At 57.4% G+C, this 13,055-nt stretch overlaps 1 protein-coding gene across 1 annotated transcript in view; it reads right to left on the bottom strand.

Annotated features, from left to right (window-relative positions):
* The window catches only part of AP2A2 (adaptor related protein complex 2 subunit alpha 2), a 48,091-nt gene that overhangs the window by 13,916 nt on the left and 21,120 nt on the right, over positions 1–13,055 (bottom strand). Inside the window, exons 7-14 of the mRNA XM_026447314.2 lie at positions 9,789–9,897; positions 8,970–9,120; positions 7,526–7,694; positions 6,024–6,161; positions 2,603–2,785; positions 1,929–2,026; positions 1,322–1,553; positions 1,063–1,236 (exon numbers count right to left, since the gene is read on the bottom strand). Coding sequence (XP_026303099.1) covers positions 1,063–1,236; positions 1,322–1,553; positions 1,929–2,026; positions 2,603–2,785; positions 6,024–6,161; positions 7,526–7,694; positions 8,970–9,120; positions 9,789–9,897 — 1,254 coding nt within the window. The remainder of the gene's footprint in view (positions 1–1,062; positions 1,237–1,321; positions 1,554–1,928; positions 2,027–2,602; positions 2,786–6,023; positions 6,162–7,525; positions 7,695–8,969; positions 9,121–9,788; positions 9,898–13,055) is intronic.

The raw sequence follows: 13,055 nt of genomic DNA, 5'->3' as shown, positions 1-13,055 counted from the left end.
CGGGAGAGGAGGGGGGAGGGAGGGGGAGGAGGGGGAGGAGGGGGGATGAGGGGGAGGAAGGGGGAGGGGGAAGGGGAGGGGGGAGGAGGGGGAGGAGGGGAAGGAAGAGGAGGAAGACAGGCAGGGGAGGAAGAGGAGGAGCGGGAGAAGCCACTGGGCACAATGTCAGGCTGAGCCTGGATACCGGCCCCATCGCAGGCCCTGCACCGTCAGCCAGAGAGGCAGGACACATAGTCAGCAGAGCACATAAGCAGGTCCCTGCCAAGGAGTGCCAGGACTCCAACACGAGCACCCTCCCAACCAGCAAAGTGCCAGGGCAGGCACCACCACAGGAGCTCACCCCACAAAGCCCTGCTGATAGTGGGTAGCAGCACTGGTTGCCACCACGGGACCTGCGTCCTGGAGAGAAGATTCTCTCTCCAGAGCTCCTCTAACTGGACAAACAGAAAGCCCGTGTGACCCCGACAAGAGCCCTCCCTGACAGTGCAGAGCGGGACAGCCGGCAAGCAGAGCCAAGCGAAAGTGCAGCTCCCCCAACGACACTTCTCTCCCAACGACGCTTCTCTCCCGACAAATACCACAGGACGTTCTCAGCCACGGGACTATTCTCATCACATCACACATACAAGGAAAACCAGACCTAACCCAACTCACTAGAGAAAACCTCGAAGAGCAGGGCAGGAGAGGTCCTCTCTGAATCAACAAAGCATGTGTGGACAGTTGCCTGGGGGAGGCAGTCCTACAGGAGAGGGGACGGCCACTTCCCCTAAAACAAGTCACCGCAGTGGACGTGGGAGCTGAGCTGGACAAGATGACGGTCTGAAGGAAGCGCCTCGCCCAGCAGGGACGGGGCCCAGCAGGGACAGTGGCCCCTGGGAAAGACCAGTGGGGTGTTCAGCAGCAACAGTGGCCCCCGGGACACGCCAGCGGGGTGTCCAGAGCCACAGTCGGCACCTGGGTTCTCAGTACATGCTCCTCCCTGACAGGCAAATGCTCTGCTGGTCCCAAGTCTTGGGGGTGAGGCCCTCACAGGTCTGGGTACACAGCAGGTGAGGAACCCACCATGGCACTGGTGCTGGCCGGGGCAGGCTCGGGGCCCCCATTCACATCCACACTCCTCTCCCGCTTGGTGTCCTCCAGGTCTGTCACTGTGCTGGGGCCCTTCTTCTTCTTGAGCTTTGCCAAGATGGAGGACTCCCGCTCCGGGAACGGGGGCATCTCCTCCAGCACGGTCGCCTTGGAAAGAACACAAGGTGGGCTTGCTCAGAGTCCCTGACCTCGACCCTCAGTTAAGCCAGCCCGAAGGATGGGGGCCTCCTACCAGGATGTCGGTGCTGGCCACAGTGCTGAGCCGCAGGTACTCCACGGCGCGTTGCTGCAGCTCCACGTCTGCGTTCCTCAGCTGGCTGTCGCTGCGCAGCACATCCTGGATGGTGGGCTTCACCTCCGGAAAGAGGTTCACAAACTTGATGTAGGTGGACAGGAGCAGCGCGCGGGTGGGGACGCTGCATAGATGGAACTTGGAGTGCAGCAGGTTGAACTGGATCAGCGGGCTGGGGAGGTGGGGAGAGCACAACACAGGAACGCCATCGTCCCCTCGCAGGCTCCAGCACGTCCCCACGGGGGAGGGACAGCAGCAAGACCCCCTTGCCTGCACCAGAGGCCGCTGGTCAGGACCCTCTTCCAGCTCCAGATCCCACTGCAAGGCACCCCTTTCACAAAGTCAGCCATAAACCCCATGTCTCCATTTTCTCCTAGAATCCCTGCTTTTTCTATCAACTGAAGGAAAACAAAAAGATGCCGATTGGGAGCAGACGCAGCTCTGCGAGGCCTCCCAACAAAGCCAGCTGGCACCTCGCCTCTTGAGGACACCGGCCACCTAGGCCCGCTGGAGCGCACATGGCTCCGACTCGCAAAGGGCCTCTCACCTGGATCTCGGGTCTCCGGCTATCAGGTTTCCAAACTCCCCCAGGATGTAGCCGCCCACTTTGACCAGGTTCTCGTGGCACGCGGGAGCCTGAAGAGCCTGTGAAGCACAAACATAATGAGCCGGGGTGGCAGCCAAGTGTCCAGAGCTAAGGCGAGGCAGGCACGTCCTGACGCGGTGCACCCTACACCAGCACCAGCCCCTCAGCTTCCTGGAGACCCCAGTCCAAGTGCCCATCCCTGCCTTCCTCGGCACCCGTATCAGCAGCAAGGAACCCGAGGCTGCCACACACTGACCTGCCCTGGAGGGAGCTGCAGCATCCAGAACAGGCTCCAGCCAGGGAGGTTCTGCCAGCATCCTCATGGCCCACCCCTTCCCGGTGGCCTAATCCTCTCCGATGGACAGGGTAGGCCCCAGCATGCTCTCACACACACAGGGCCGGCTTTCTCAGATGGCCCCGAGAGAGCCAGAAGTTTGAGAGTTAGGGTGAGAAGAAACTGGGACCCAGCGAGGGGCGCCAACAGCGGAGGAACTAGAGCCTCAGGGAAGAGCTGAGGGGCAGGAGGGGTCAGCGACAGCCCTCGGCACCTCCACCCAGCCAGGCTGGAACCACTCACTGCTCACCTTCCGCGACTGCCCTCCACCCCATCCTTCCTGCCATCCTGCGGGCCGTACCTCGAACACAGTCTTGGCCGCGTAGCCCTGCACGTCGTCCCGGTTGATGACGATCTGAATGACTCGGTACCACACCTCTTCACTCACATAATCACCAGCAATTCGGATCAAGTTCAAGATGGTATCCACGTACCAGGTGTAGTCCACCGCGTACTTCTCTGCCAGGATGGCGACCTTCAGCACCTGCAGAGGACGGGCTGCTGAGGGCCGGCACCTGCAGGCCATGGCAATCACAAAACCAAACTGTCATCCAAAGTCAAAGTGAGGGTTTCAGAAGCACCTAAATGTGTCTACAAAAGTTTGGGACATGTAGAAAGCTTGAACTAGATTCTTGGCCGGGCGCGGTGGCTCAAGCCTGTAATCCCAGCACTTTGGGAGGCCGACAGGGGCGGATCACGAGGTCAGGAGATCGAGACCATCCTGGCTGACATGGTGAAACCCCGTCTCTACTAAAAAATACAAAAAACTAGCCAGGAGAGGTGGCGGGCGCCTGTAGTCCCAGCTACTCCGGAGGCTGAGGCAGGAGAATGGTGTAAACCCGGGAGGCGAGGCTTGCAGTGAGCTGAGATCCGGCCACTGCACTCCAGCCTGGGCGACACAGCCAGACTCCGTCTCAAAAAAATAAAAAAAAAAAAAAAAGATTCCCTGACTTAAACAAGGAAAGCCAGGAAGAGGTGGAGACCAGTGCACAAAAGGCCACGGCCACAGCCAGGCCACCTCCCACCTGAGCCCTTGTCTCCCAAAGCCCCGACACCTGGTGATAGCACTCCTCTGATCGTGCCACCCTGGGCTCCTGGCGGCCACTTCTCTGGTGGTTTCCTCCGGCTCTGGCCAATCTTTCCTGCGAGCCTCACCTGGGGGTTCCCCTTCTTCCCCTCTCTGGCTCACTCTTACGGGTGCCCCCTGGAGGCACCTGCCCAGCCCACACCCACGTGGCAGCCACTCACTTGGAGCTCTGCCAGACTGTCCAACACCAAACTCATCTCCCCAAAGTCACCTCACCTGGAACCAAGCCCCCCTCCAACAGCACCAGCGCCAACAGGCATCAAGACCACGTGCCTCCCGAGGGCACCCCAATACCCTGCCACCCCTCCCCACACCATTGCCCCCTCTCCACACCCTGCTGCTGGCCTCTCAGGCACTGGTGACTGTGCCCCCCACCCCAGAGTCGCTGCCTGGAGCCTGGACTCCCAAATCCCAACCTGACTCCATGACACTTCCAAGGCGTCATTCCAAAACGCACTACTGCCTCTGAGCCCCGCCTCAGCCTGGGGCTGCGCACCAGGCTCTCCGGCCTCACTGGCCAGGTCCCCACCTCCCACCCTCAGCCCGGAGCTGCGCACCAGGCCCTCCGGCCTCACGGGCCGGCCCCACCTCTGCCTCACATGCCCTTCTCCCCACCTTGTGCTCAGTCACCTCCTACCCCTCCACGAACGGTGGCTCTGCCCGCCCAGGGGCCTCTGTACCATCATCCTCTCCAGACCAGGTCACTACCGCCTTCTGCAGAAGTCCACACAGCCCCCCAGGAGTGTAATGCCTCCTGAGGCCCCCAGAACATGGGCACTTCCTCCGGCCATCCCATCCACAGTGCAGCAACCCACAGTCCTGCTCTCAATCCGTCCCCCTCCGTGGACAGGAAGGTGCTGAGTAGGCAGGGAGTGGGCCACGTCCAGTTTGGACACTTAGCACCTAGCACAGCCAGAGAACATGCTCTGCCATGCCCGGCTGAAAGGACGGGGTGGGGGGAGCACCATGCCCAGCTGAAAGAACGGGGTGGGGGAAGCACCATGCCCGGCTGAAACAGCAGAGTTGGGGGAGCACTATATGGCCTGAGACACAGCACCTGTCTTACTCCTCACAGCAGGAGCCAGCTGTAGAGGGGCGAGAGCAGATACCGGGCTGAAGAATGCCCAGGACCTCAAAATCTGCACAACTGTAGTCAGAAGCACACTGCTTCTGTCTCTGTTCAAACCACTCAGAATGACGATCAGGAACGCGGCTCCTGTGAAGGCTGTCCCCAGAGCCAGCCCCACCCCACCACAAGTGTTGAGATCTGGCCCCAGCCAGGCCAGAGAGGGACCACTGGCTGTAGTCAACAAGCACCTGCCTGGCCACTCTACAGACAGCCCTGCCCTACACCAAACCCTCCCCACGGTGCCTGCCCTTGGGGCCTCCTGCCGGGAGTCAGCCCACCCCTGTCCCTGTGCCCCTCAACTTCCCAGGCCCACTGTCCTGGAGGGTGGACAGTCCAGCGTGAGAGCTGTCTCCTGGCCCCCGCTCTCTGCAGGTCTGCAGTGCCTCACTGAAGCTCAGACTGTGGTAATCTCACCCCTCAGCATTGAAGTCCCAGCACCTGGGCCCCTCCGTTCACTAAAGACCCCTGAAAACCTGAGTCTCTCACCTGGACATAAAGACGCACACCCGCCCAAAGCGACCCTGTCACCTGCCACCAGCTCTGACAATGGCTCTCGGCAAAGCTCCCAAGGAGGCCTCGAGCTGTACTTTACCCAAAAAGACAAATAACAAAAGCGTTTTCTACACAATGGAGGCACTGTCTCAGCCTCAACAAGAGGCCGTGGTCCTGGCTGGTGACAGTGGCCAACCCCACATGAGGACACCCGGGCCTGCCCCTTAAACCCCACCATCCACAGACACGGTGAGCCTGAGAGGCCTGTGAGCGTGGTGGAGGCCTCAGGCCCTCTCCTCTGCTGACCATGTGGCCTCCACAAGGGTTCCTTCCCTCAAGTTTCGGGTCATGCTCAGTCTTTCATCCTTTTTTTTTTTTGAGACGGAGTCTCGTTCTGTGCAATGGCGCGATCTTGGCTCACTGCAAGCTCCGCCCCTCCCGGGTTCACACCATTCTCCTGCCTCAGCCTCCCCAGAAGCTGGGACTACAGGCGCCCACCATCAGGCCCAGCTAATTTTTTGTATTTTTCGTAGAGATGAGGTTTCACCGTGTTAGCCAGGATGGTCTCGATCTCCCGATCCCGTGATCCACCCGCCTCGGCCTCCCAAAGTGCTGGGATTACAGGCATGAGCCGCTGCACCCGGTCAATAGTTATTTTCAAGACCAAATGACTCTACCAAAAATGCTGATTTTTTTTTTTTTTTTTTTAAAGACAGGGCCTCGCTGTGTTGCCCAGGCTGGAGTGCAGTGACATGATCTCGACTCACGGCAGCCTCAACCTCCTGGCCTCAGGTGATCCTCCCGCCTCCACCTCAGGAGTAACTGGGACCACAGGTGCCACCACACTCAGCTTGAAAATGTGGACTGAAACGCAGAGGCAGAGGAGCCTTGTATCCAGCATCTCATGGGTTCTCAATCAAGCCCTGCGGGACAGAATCACAGAGCACGAAGGAAATCCTGCCCCTGAGATTCGTGCCTGTGGCAGGAGAGGACTCAGAGGCCACCAGAACTCACAATCTCTTCTCGGATAGAGTAGTCGGCCGTCTCCAGATAGCTCAGCATCTCAGCCACAATTTGTGGGGCGTTGCTGCGGTCGCACATGGCATAGAGGAGGTCCACAGCCCGCTGCCGCACACTCACATCCCGCTCGGTCTGGGGAACAAAGCACAGAGTAAGAGGCCACAGGAGCAAGGGCCAGGCTTGGGGACAGGCCCGGCACCGCATCTCAACGCCCACTCTGAGCTTCCCTCACACACACATCCAGGTCCAGGAAGCCGACCTGCACTCGGGCCGCATATGTCTGGATGGCCCGGAAAAGAGTTCCGCCTACTCACCCGGCCCTCCCACTGCACAGGCCGGTTTCGCTAGGTCCCAGCGCACTGCCTGGGTTCCCTCTGCTCGCCCGCGCCTCCCTCTGCACAGGCCAGCCTCACTAGGACCGAGCGCACTGCCTGGTGTGGACGGCCCGGAATAGAGTTCCGCCTCCTCGCCCGCGCCTCCCTCCGCACAGGCCAGCTTCGCTGCGATCAAGCGCACTGCCTGGTGCAGGTTATTAAGGCCTCTCTTCCATGCAGCCGAAGATCCTGCTGCCTCCGGCACTGCCGTGGAGCTGCCCCAAGGCAGGTTCTCATGCCCCACCCCGGAGCCCATGCTGATGAGCCCCCCAGAGGCTCTGCAGCATGAGAAAGCCCGAGGTCTGCATAGCTCTGCTCCCAGCAAAGGGCAGGAGAGTGGGCACCGCCAGCCCTAGCACTGGCCGTATGCAAATGAGTGTCCAGCCTTTCTGACAATAGGGATTGACTAAAACACACACCGAACCGGGACCAAGAAGAATCCAGAATACCAAACACCCACCACGAGCCCCTCACACGCCACCCAGAACACCCGTGAGCTGCACACAGATGTGCGGAGGGCTGGGAGCGGCCCTGCCACAGCCTGAGGCTGAGCCAGACGCGAGACGTGCCGCTCCCCACCTCCCACTTCCTAACACATGCACACCAGTGACTAAGGATGTGGCAGACACGTCCTACATAGAACGAACCCTCGGGGTCGCTCTGGAGACTCACAAAGGCTGGCAATGGCCAGTCTCAACTGGGTCTTCCAACTCTGAAATTTTAATCCCCAAATAAAGTGAGTTTCCTTTGCAAAAGGAGAATTTTCTCACAGATAAGGGAAAAAAATTTCATCTTTCTACCAAGAAGAACCATTTCTACTTGTTGGCATTATGCACGTGCAGGATGGCACACGGGGACCTGCCCCCAGCAGGGAAAGGGCTGCCAGGGACTCGTGTGCTCAGCCTAACCAGGAGAGCAGAGCCGTCCTGGCCATCACCAGGCAGCATGGCCCTCAACTGTGGTGTGACCTCCCAAGAGTAGGTGACAGGCAGAGGCCAGCAGCATCAGCCACCACCTCCATCTCTGCGGGGAGTCAGGAAGCACTGCGTCCCCCCAGCCTTCACAGGAAGGCCCATAGCACCTGCGCAGGGAGTGAGCAGACCCCAAGGACAGGGCACTCACCTTCAGGGCGTTGATGACAGTCTCGATGTGTGTCTTGACAGCCTCGTGGGAGAACTCGGAGCTGGCCAGCGTGCACATGCTCTCCAGGGCCAGGTAGCGCAGGTTGGTCTCGCGGTGCTGCAGGAACTGGCCCAGCTGGTTGCAGGCACGGACGAGCAGGTTCGGCTCACTACGTGGAGGGAGGGAAGTGGGGGGGGCGGTTTCCTCAGCAAGTGCGACACAAACTGGACAGAGCCTGCGTTCCCCGACGGGTCCAGATGGCAGACAGCAAAGTCACACTGCACTCACCGCCACCGCACTGCTCAAGTGGGAACTCGGGAGCCTCCCCAGATGCACCCGACCCCTACCCCTGACGTCCGTTTTGCGTCCATTCTGTGCATCCCCCCAGTGACAGTCAGCAGCCCATGCGTCCACTGGAGCTTCCCAGCACCTCCTGAGCCTCAATCTGCATGAGGCTCACAGGAGGCCAGTCAAGCTGTGACTGGCAATGGGGTCTCAGCCAGAGGCACCAGCCCGGGGCAGGGAGAAGGCTGAGAAGGCCGGGAGTGTGGCTGCTGCCCCACTCATTCTACTGTTTCTTCAGAACGTGGCTTCTCCTCACGTAACAACAGAGCTTTCTCTAAATGGGAAATTTGTTTTAACAGCTCCCAGCTCTGAAGTGTGACTCTCAGACTGAGTTTTCATCATTTGTAAAAATGCTGTAGCAGCAAATGGGTGGTGTTCACTAGCTGTAGAGAGCGTCTGTCCACAGCCTGGCATGTTTCCTCATTATCAGGAGCCTGGTGGGAGCGGCGATCTCATTCTCACAGGACCCTAAAGCATGGCACCACACGCAAGACCCACGCCAGCCCACATGCAGTGCACCTCAACTGCTGAGCAGAAAAGGCGTGGGGGCAGAGGAGGCAGACGCTCCGGGCTGTGTGGTGGGGGCAGAGGAGGCAGACGCTCTGGGCTGTGTGGTGGGGGCAGAGGAGGCAGACGCTCCGGGATGTGTGGAGCAGCCGCCACCCACCCTGTGCCCCTGTGCTGTGTGGATGGGCACAGCCGTTTCCAGCACTGCCCTGGGACCCTGGACCCACCAAGTATGGCTCTACGCCCAGCAAAGTCACAGGACATGTGCACACGCCCCCCACCCCATCCCCGTCTCCTCTCCGTTCCATGACACGAGAAGCCAGTCAGGAGTGGGGATGCTCAGGAGAAAGAGGAAAAGGCCCTTTTGGGGGATGAGACCACAGTCAGCAAAGCAATCCATGGTGAGCTCAGAGCAGGATGAGCCGAGCTGCACAGAAAGAAAAGGGTCCAGCAGGGAGCACACAGGCAGCACGAAGGGGAGGCCCGTGGAGTGGACAAACTAACTAGACATGATTAGCCCAGTCTCAAGCCAGCGAGAAGGAACGTGTGTGCGTGCGTGAGAGGAAGTCCTCTCCACAGGCAGCCGACACACCTGTCATGGTGAATGATTAAGCTGATGGCCTCGAAGAGCACGGCATTCTTCGCATTGGAGTGCTGTACTTTCTTTGACTTGGGTGGTTCTTGGGCTTTGTTCAGGATGGTCTCCAGGCACTCAGTCAGGCGGCCTCGCACTGCAGGGTCTTCTGGGCAAGACAGAATGGTGCTCACCAGGCTCCAGCGGCCCACAGCCCTCCCTGCCCCTCCCGGCTGCACCCATGCATCATGAGAGCATTTTTAATATAGTTCCTATCTGTGTACCCAGCTGGGAGCATTTACAAAACTGAGAAAGGCCGGGCACAGTGGCTCACTTCTGTAATCCCAGCACTTTGGGAGGCTGAGGCAGGCCGGTCACCTGAGGTCAGGAGTTCAAGACCAGACTGGCCAACGTGGTGAAATCCCGTCTCTACAAAAATGCAAAATGAGCTGGGTATGATGGCAGGTGCCTGTAATCCCAGCTACTCAGGAGGATGAGGCAGGAGAATCGCTTGAACCCAGGAGGCAGAGGTTGCGGTGAGCTGAGATCGCGTCACTGCACTCCAACCTGGGCAACAAAGGGAGACTCCGTCTCAGAGAAAACCTGCACAGATCTGATACTATAAAAGCACAATAGACCCAAACCCTAACAAAACTGTAGGCTCTGCAATAATTGCTCCACAAAAGCTAGCGCATACGGCAGCACTGGCAGAAAGGTCGATCAATCAAGAGGCAGGGCTAGTAACACACTTCTTAAAATAATAAACAAACCCCTTAAATCAGACAGGGAATCAGACCGGCGCTGGTGCAGCTTCAGGAGCCGCGGCCTGCGCGTTACCTGGGGGTGGGTAGCACTGCAGCAGCCTCAGCAGTTTGACAGACAGCCAGGGAGCCGGGACAAAATAGTAAGTGTAATCCTGAAGGTCTGTTGATGCGGACGTCACGATCTGTAAGACAGCAAAGGCAATCAGACACGCTGCTGGGCACGAGCCCCCGCTGCAGGGGCCCAAAGAAAAGCCACACTCACTCCTCGAGTCATGCCTGAGCTGGGAAAATGGTTTTGTTTCATGTGCCAGGAGCGTCTGACACTGTTTGGTACCCCCAGGTTCGCTGTGAGAGGGCTGCAGGCTGCCGCAGCTGAGTGGCAGCCCTCACTCGGTACAAGACACCACAGCACCTGGATTTGAAACTAGTCTTTCCTTTGTGGACCAGAACATGGATGAAACCAAAGAGAGAGCTTTAGGCTCCTCAGAAGGAAGAAGCACACCCCCACCCCCAGAAGCCGACATTCTGACCCCACCCCACAACCCCACAGCTCCCCCCGACCACCGGCCAACCCAGATGGTGAGCTCGCTGGGACAAGGAGGCTGCCCGTCTCACTCACATCCCATCTCTTTGTCCAACGTGGCCTTTGGCTTGGCAAACCCTCTGTCAACCTCCCGAACAAGTGACCATCACGACCACCTCACATCTCCACTGACATACAGCCCGGTGTCTCCTGTTTCTGGGAGGTCAGTGTAGTTCCTCCCTTCCTACAAAGCTCACATGTGTGACACTTTTAGGCCGTAAGTGAACCCATTTAGAAAAGTTCACCCTGACTCCTGCCCTAAGCTGCAAGATGCCAGCCCAGGCTTGGGTCACAGACTCCTGCTACAGGGAGGCAAGTTCTAGGCTGCCTGTCAAAGACAGGGCTGAAAGGCACAAACACAAAGCAGGAAAGGCAAGAATCACAGCACTTCCGAGACAGAGACACGGCCAACATGAGCTGTCTCTCAAACATGTACGTAGCTAAGGGCAGGCTGAGAGAGAAATATATAGCCTTAACTGCACATATTTGAAACAGATATAAAGAGAAAAGCAACAAAAATTCATCTCAAGGGTTTAAGAAGAGACTAGGCCAGGCGCAGTGGCTCACACCTGTAATCCCAGCACTTTGGGAGGCCGAGGTGGGCAGATCACGAGGTCAGGGGATCGAGACCATCCTGGCTAACACGGTGAAACCCTGTCTCCACTAAAAATACAAAAAATTAGCCAGGCGTGGTGGCGGGCCACTGTAGTCCCAGCTACTCAGGAGGCTGAGGCAGAATGGTGTGAACCTAGGAGGCAGAGCTTGCAGTGAGCCCAGATCGTGCCACTGCACTCCAGCCTGGGTGACAAAGCAAGACCCTGTCTCAAAAATAAATAAATAAATAAATAAATAATAAAAAGAGACTAGCAAATTAACCCAAAGAAAGTAGAGGAAACGAGGCCAGACGTGGCGGCTCCTGCCTGTAACCCCAGCACTTTGGGAGGCCAAGGCAGGCAAGACCACTTGAGGTCAGGAGTTCGCGACCAGCCTGGCCACTGTGGTGAAACCCTATCTCCACCAAAAATATACAAAAATCAACTGGACATGGTGGCGAGGGCCTTTAATCCCAGCTACTCGGGAGGCTGAGGTAGGAGAACCACTTGAACCCGGGTGGAGGTTGTGGCAAACCGAGATCGTGCCACTGCACTCCAGCCTGGGCAACAGAGTGAGATTCCGACTCAAAAAAAAAAAAACAAAAAAGAAAAAGAAAAGAAAAAGAAAACATGCACAGTTCCACAACTTATAAAATAAATTAAATTCATAATTAGAAAATTTCCCAGCCAGGGCCAGCGCCGTGGCTCATGCCTATAATCCTCTGGGAGGATTACTCCTGCCTGTAACCCCAGCACTCTGGGAGGCCGAGGTGGGCGGATCACTAGGTCAGGAGATCGAGACCATCCTGGCGAACACGGTGAAACCCTGTCTCTACTAAAAATACAAAACAATTAGCCATGCGTGGTGGCGGGTGCCTGTAGTCCCAGCTACAGGCTTAGGCAGGAGAATGGCGTGAACCCGGGAGGTGGAGCTTGCAGTGAGCGGACACTGCACCACTGCACTCTAGCCTCGGGGACAAAGTGAGACTCCGCCTCAAAAAAAGGAAGTTTCCCGGCCAGGTGCAGTGGCTCACACCTGTAATCCCAGCACTTTGGGAGGCCAAGGTGCGCAGATCACCTGAGGTCGGGAGTTCGAATCCAGCCTGACCAACATAGAAAAACCCCGTCTCTGCTAAAAAATTAGCCAGGCATGGTGGCGCGTACCTGTAATCCCAGCTACTTGGGAGACTGAGGCAGGAGAATCGCTTGAACTTGGGAGGTGGAGGTTGCAGTGAGCTGAGATCGTACCACTGCACTCCAGCCTGGGCACCAAAAGCGAGACCCCATCTCAAAAAAAAAAGAAAGTTTCCCACAAAGAAAACTCCAAGTTCAAGTGGTTTTACCAGTTAATGATAAAAATTGTTTGGCAAACTAGATAAAGGAACTTCTTTAATGTGATGAAGAGTACCAACAACAACACAATTCTAAAGCAGACATCATGCCTAATGGCGAAATATTCAACACAAAAACGGACAATCCAGGGTAAAAATGGGTAAAAGACTTAGGCACTTCACAAAACGAGACAGCCAAATAGCCAATCAACAGGCAAAGCTGCTCAACCTCATTGATAATCAGGAAAATGTAGATTTAAATCGCAAAGAGGCCGGGTGCAGTAGCTCATGTCTGTAATCCCAGCAGTTTGGGAGGCCAAGGCAGGTAGATTGCTTGAGGTCAGGAGTTCGAGATCAGCCTGGCCAATATAGTGAAACCTCATCTCTACTAAAAATACAAAAATCAGCCAGGCGTGGTGGCGGGTGCCTGTGGTCCCAGCTACTCCAGAGGCTGAGGCAGGAGAATCCCTTGAATCCAGGAGACGTAGGTGGTAGTGAGCCGAGATTGCACCACTGCACTCCAGCCTGGGCATCAAAGTCAGACTTCGTCTCAAAAAAAAAAAAAAAATAACAGAGATCCTACTATACACCCAGATGACTAAAACCCAAGGGACTAACACCACACGTGCCACGCCTGCGCCTCCTGCTGCTGCTGCGAGAGCCGGGTGCACCACAGGGGAAGCTGGTCTGGCAACACCCGCCTCCTCAGGTGCAGGAGCTGCAGCCCCCAGCTAACCATGCCACATCTCAGCAGACACTCGCGGCACCTCACGTACATGGAAACCAAGGGACATCCCAGGCTGCTCATGCTGGAGGATGCACAGCAGCCTCAG

This window comes from Piliocolobus tephrosceles, chromosome 13 (genome assembly GCF_002776525.5).
Source record: "Piliocolobus tephrosceles isolate RC106 chromosome 13, ASM277652v3, whole genome shotgun sequence".
In the NCBI taxonomy this organism is placed as follows: domain Eukaryota; kingdom Metazoa; phylum Chordata; class Mammalia; order Primates; family Cercopithecidae; genus Piliocolobus; species Piliocolobus tephrosceles.
The sequence above is the reverse complement of the archived record's forward strand: the minus strand, read 5'-3'. Positions and strand labels throughout refer to the sequence as shown.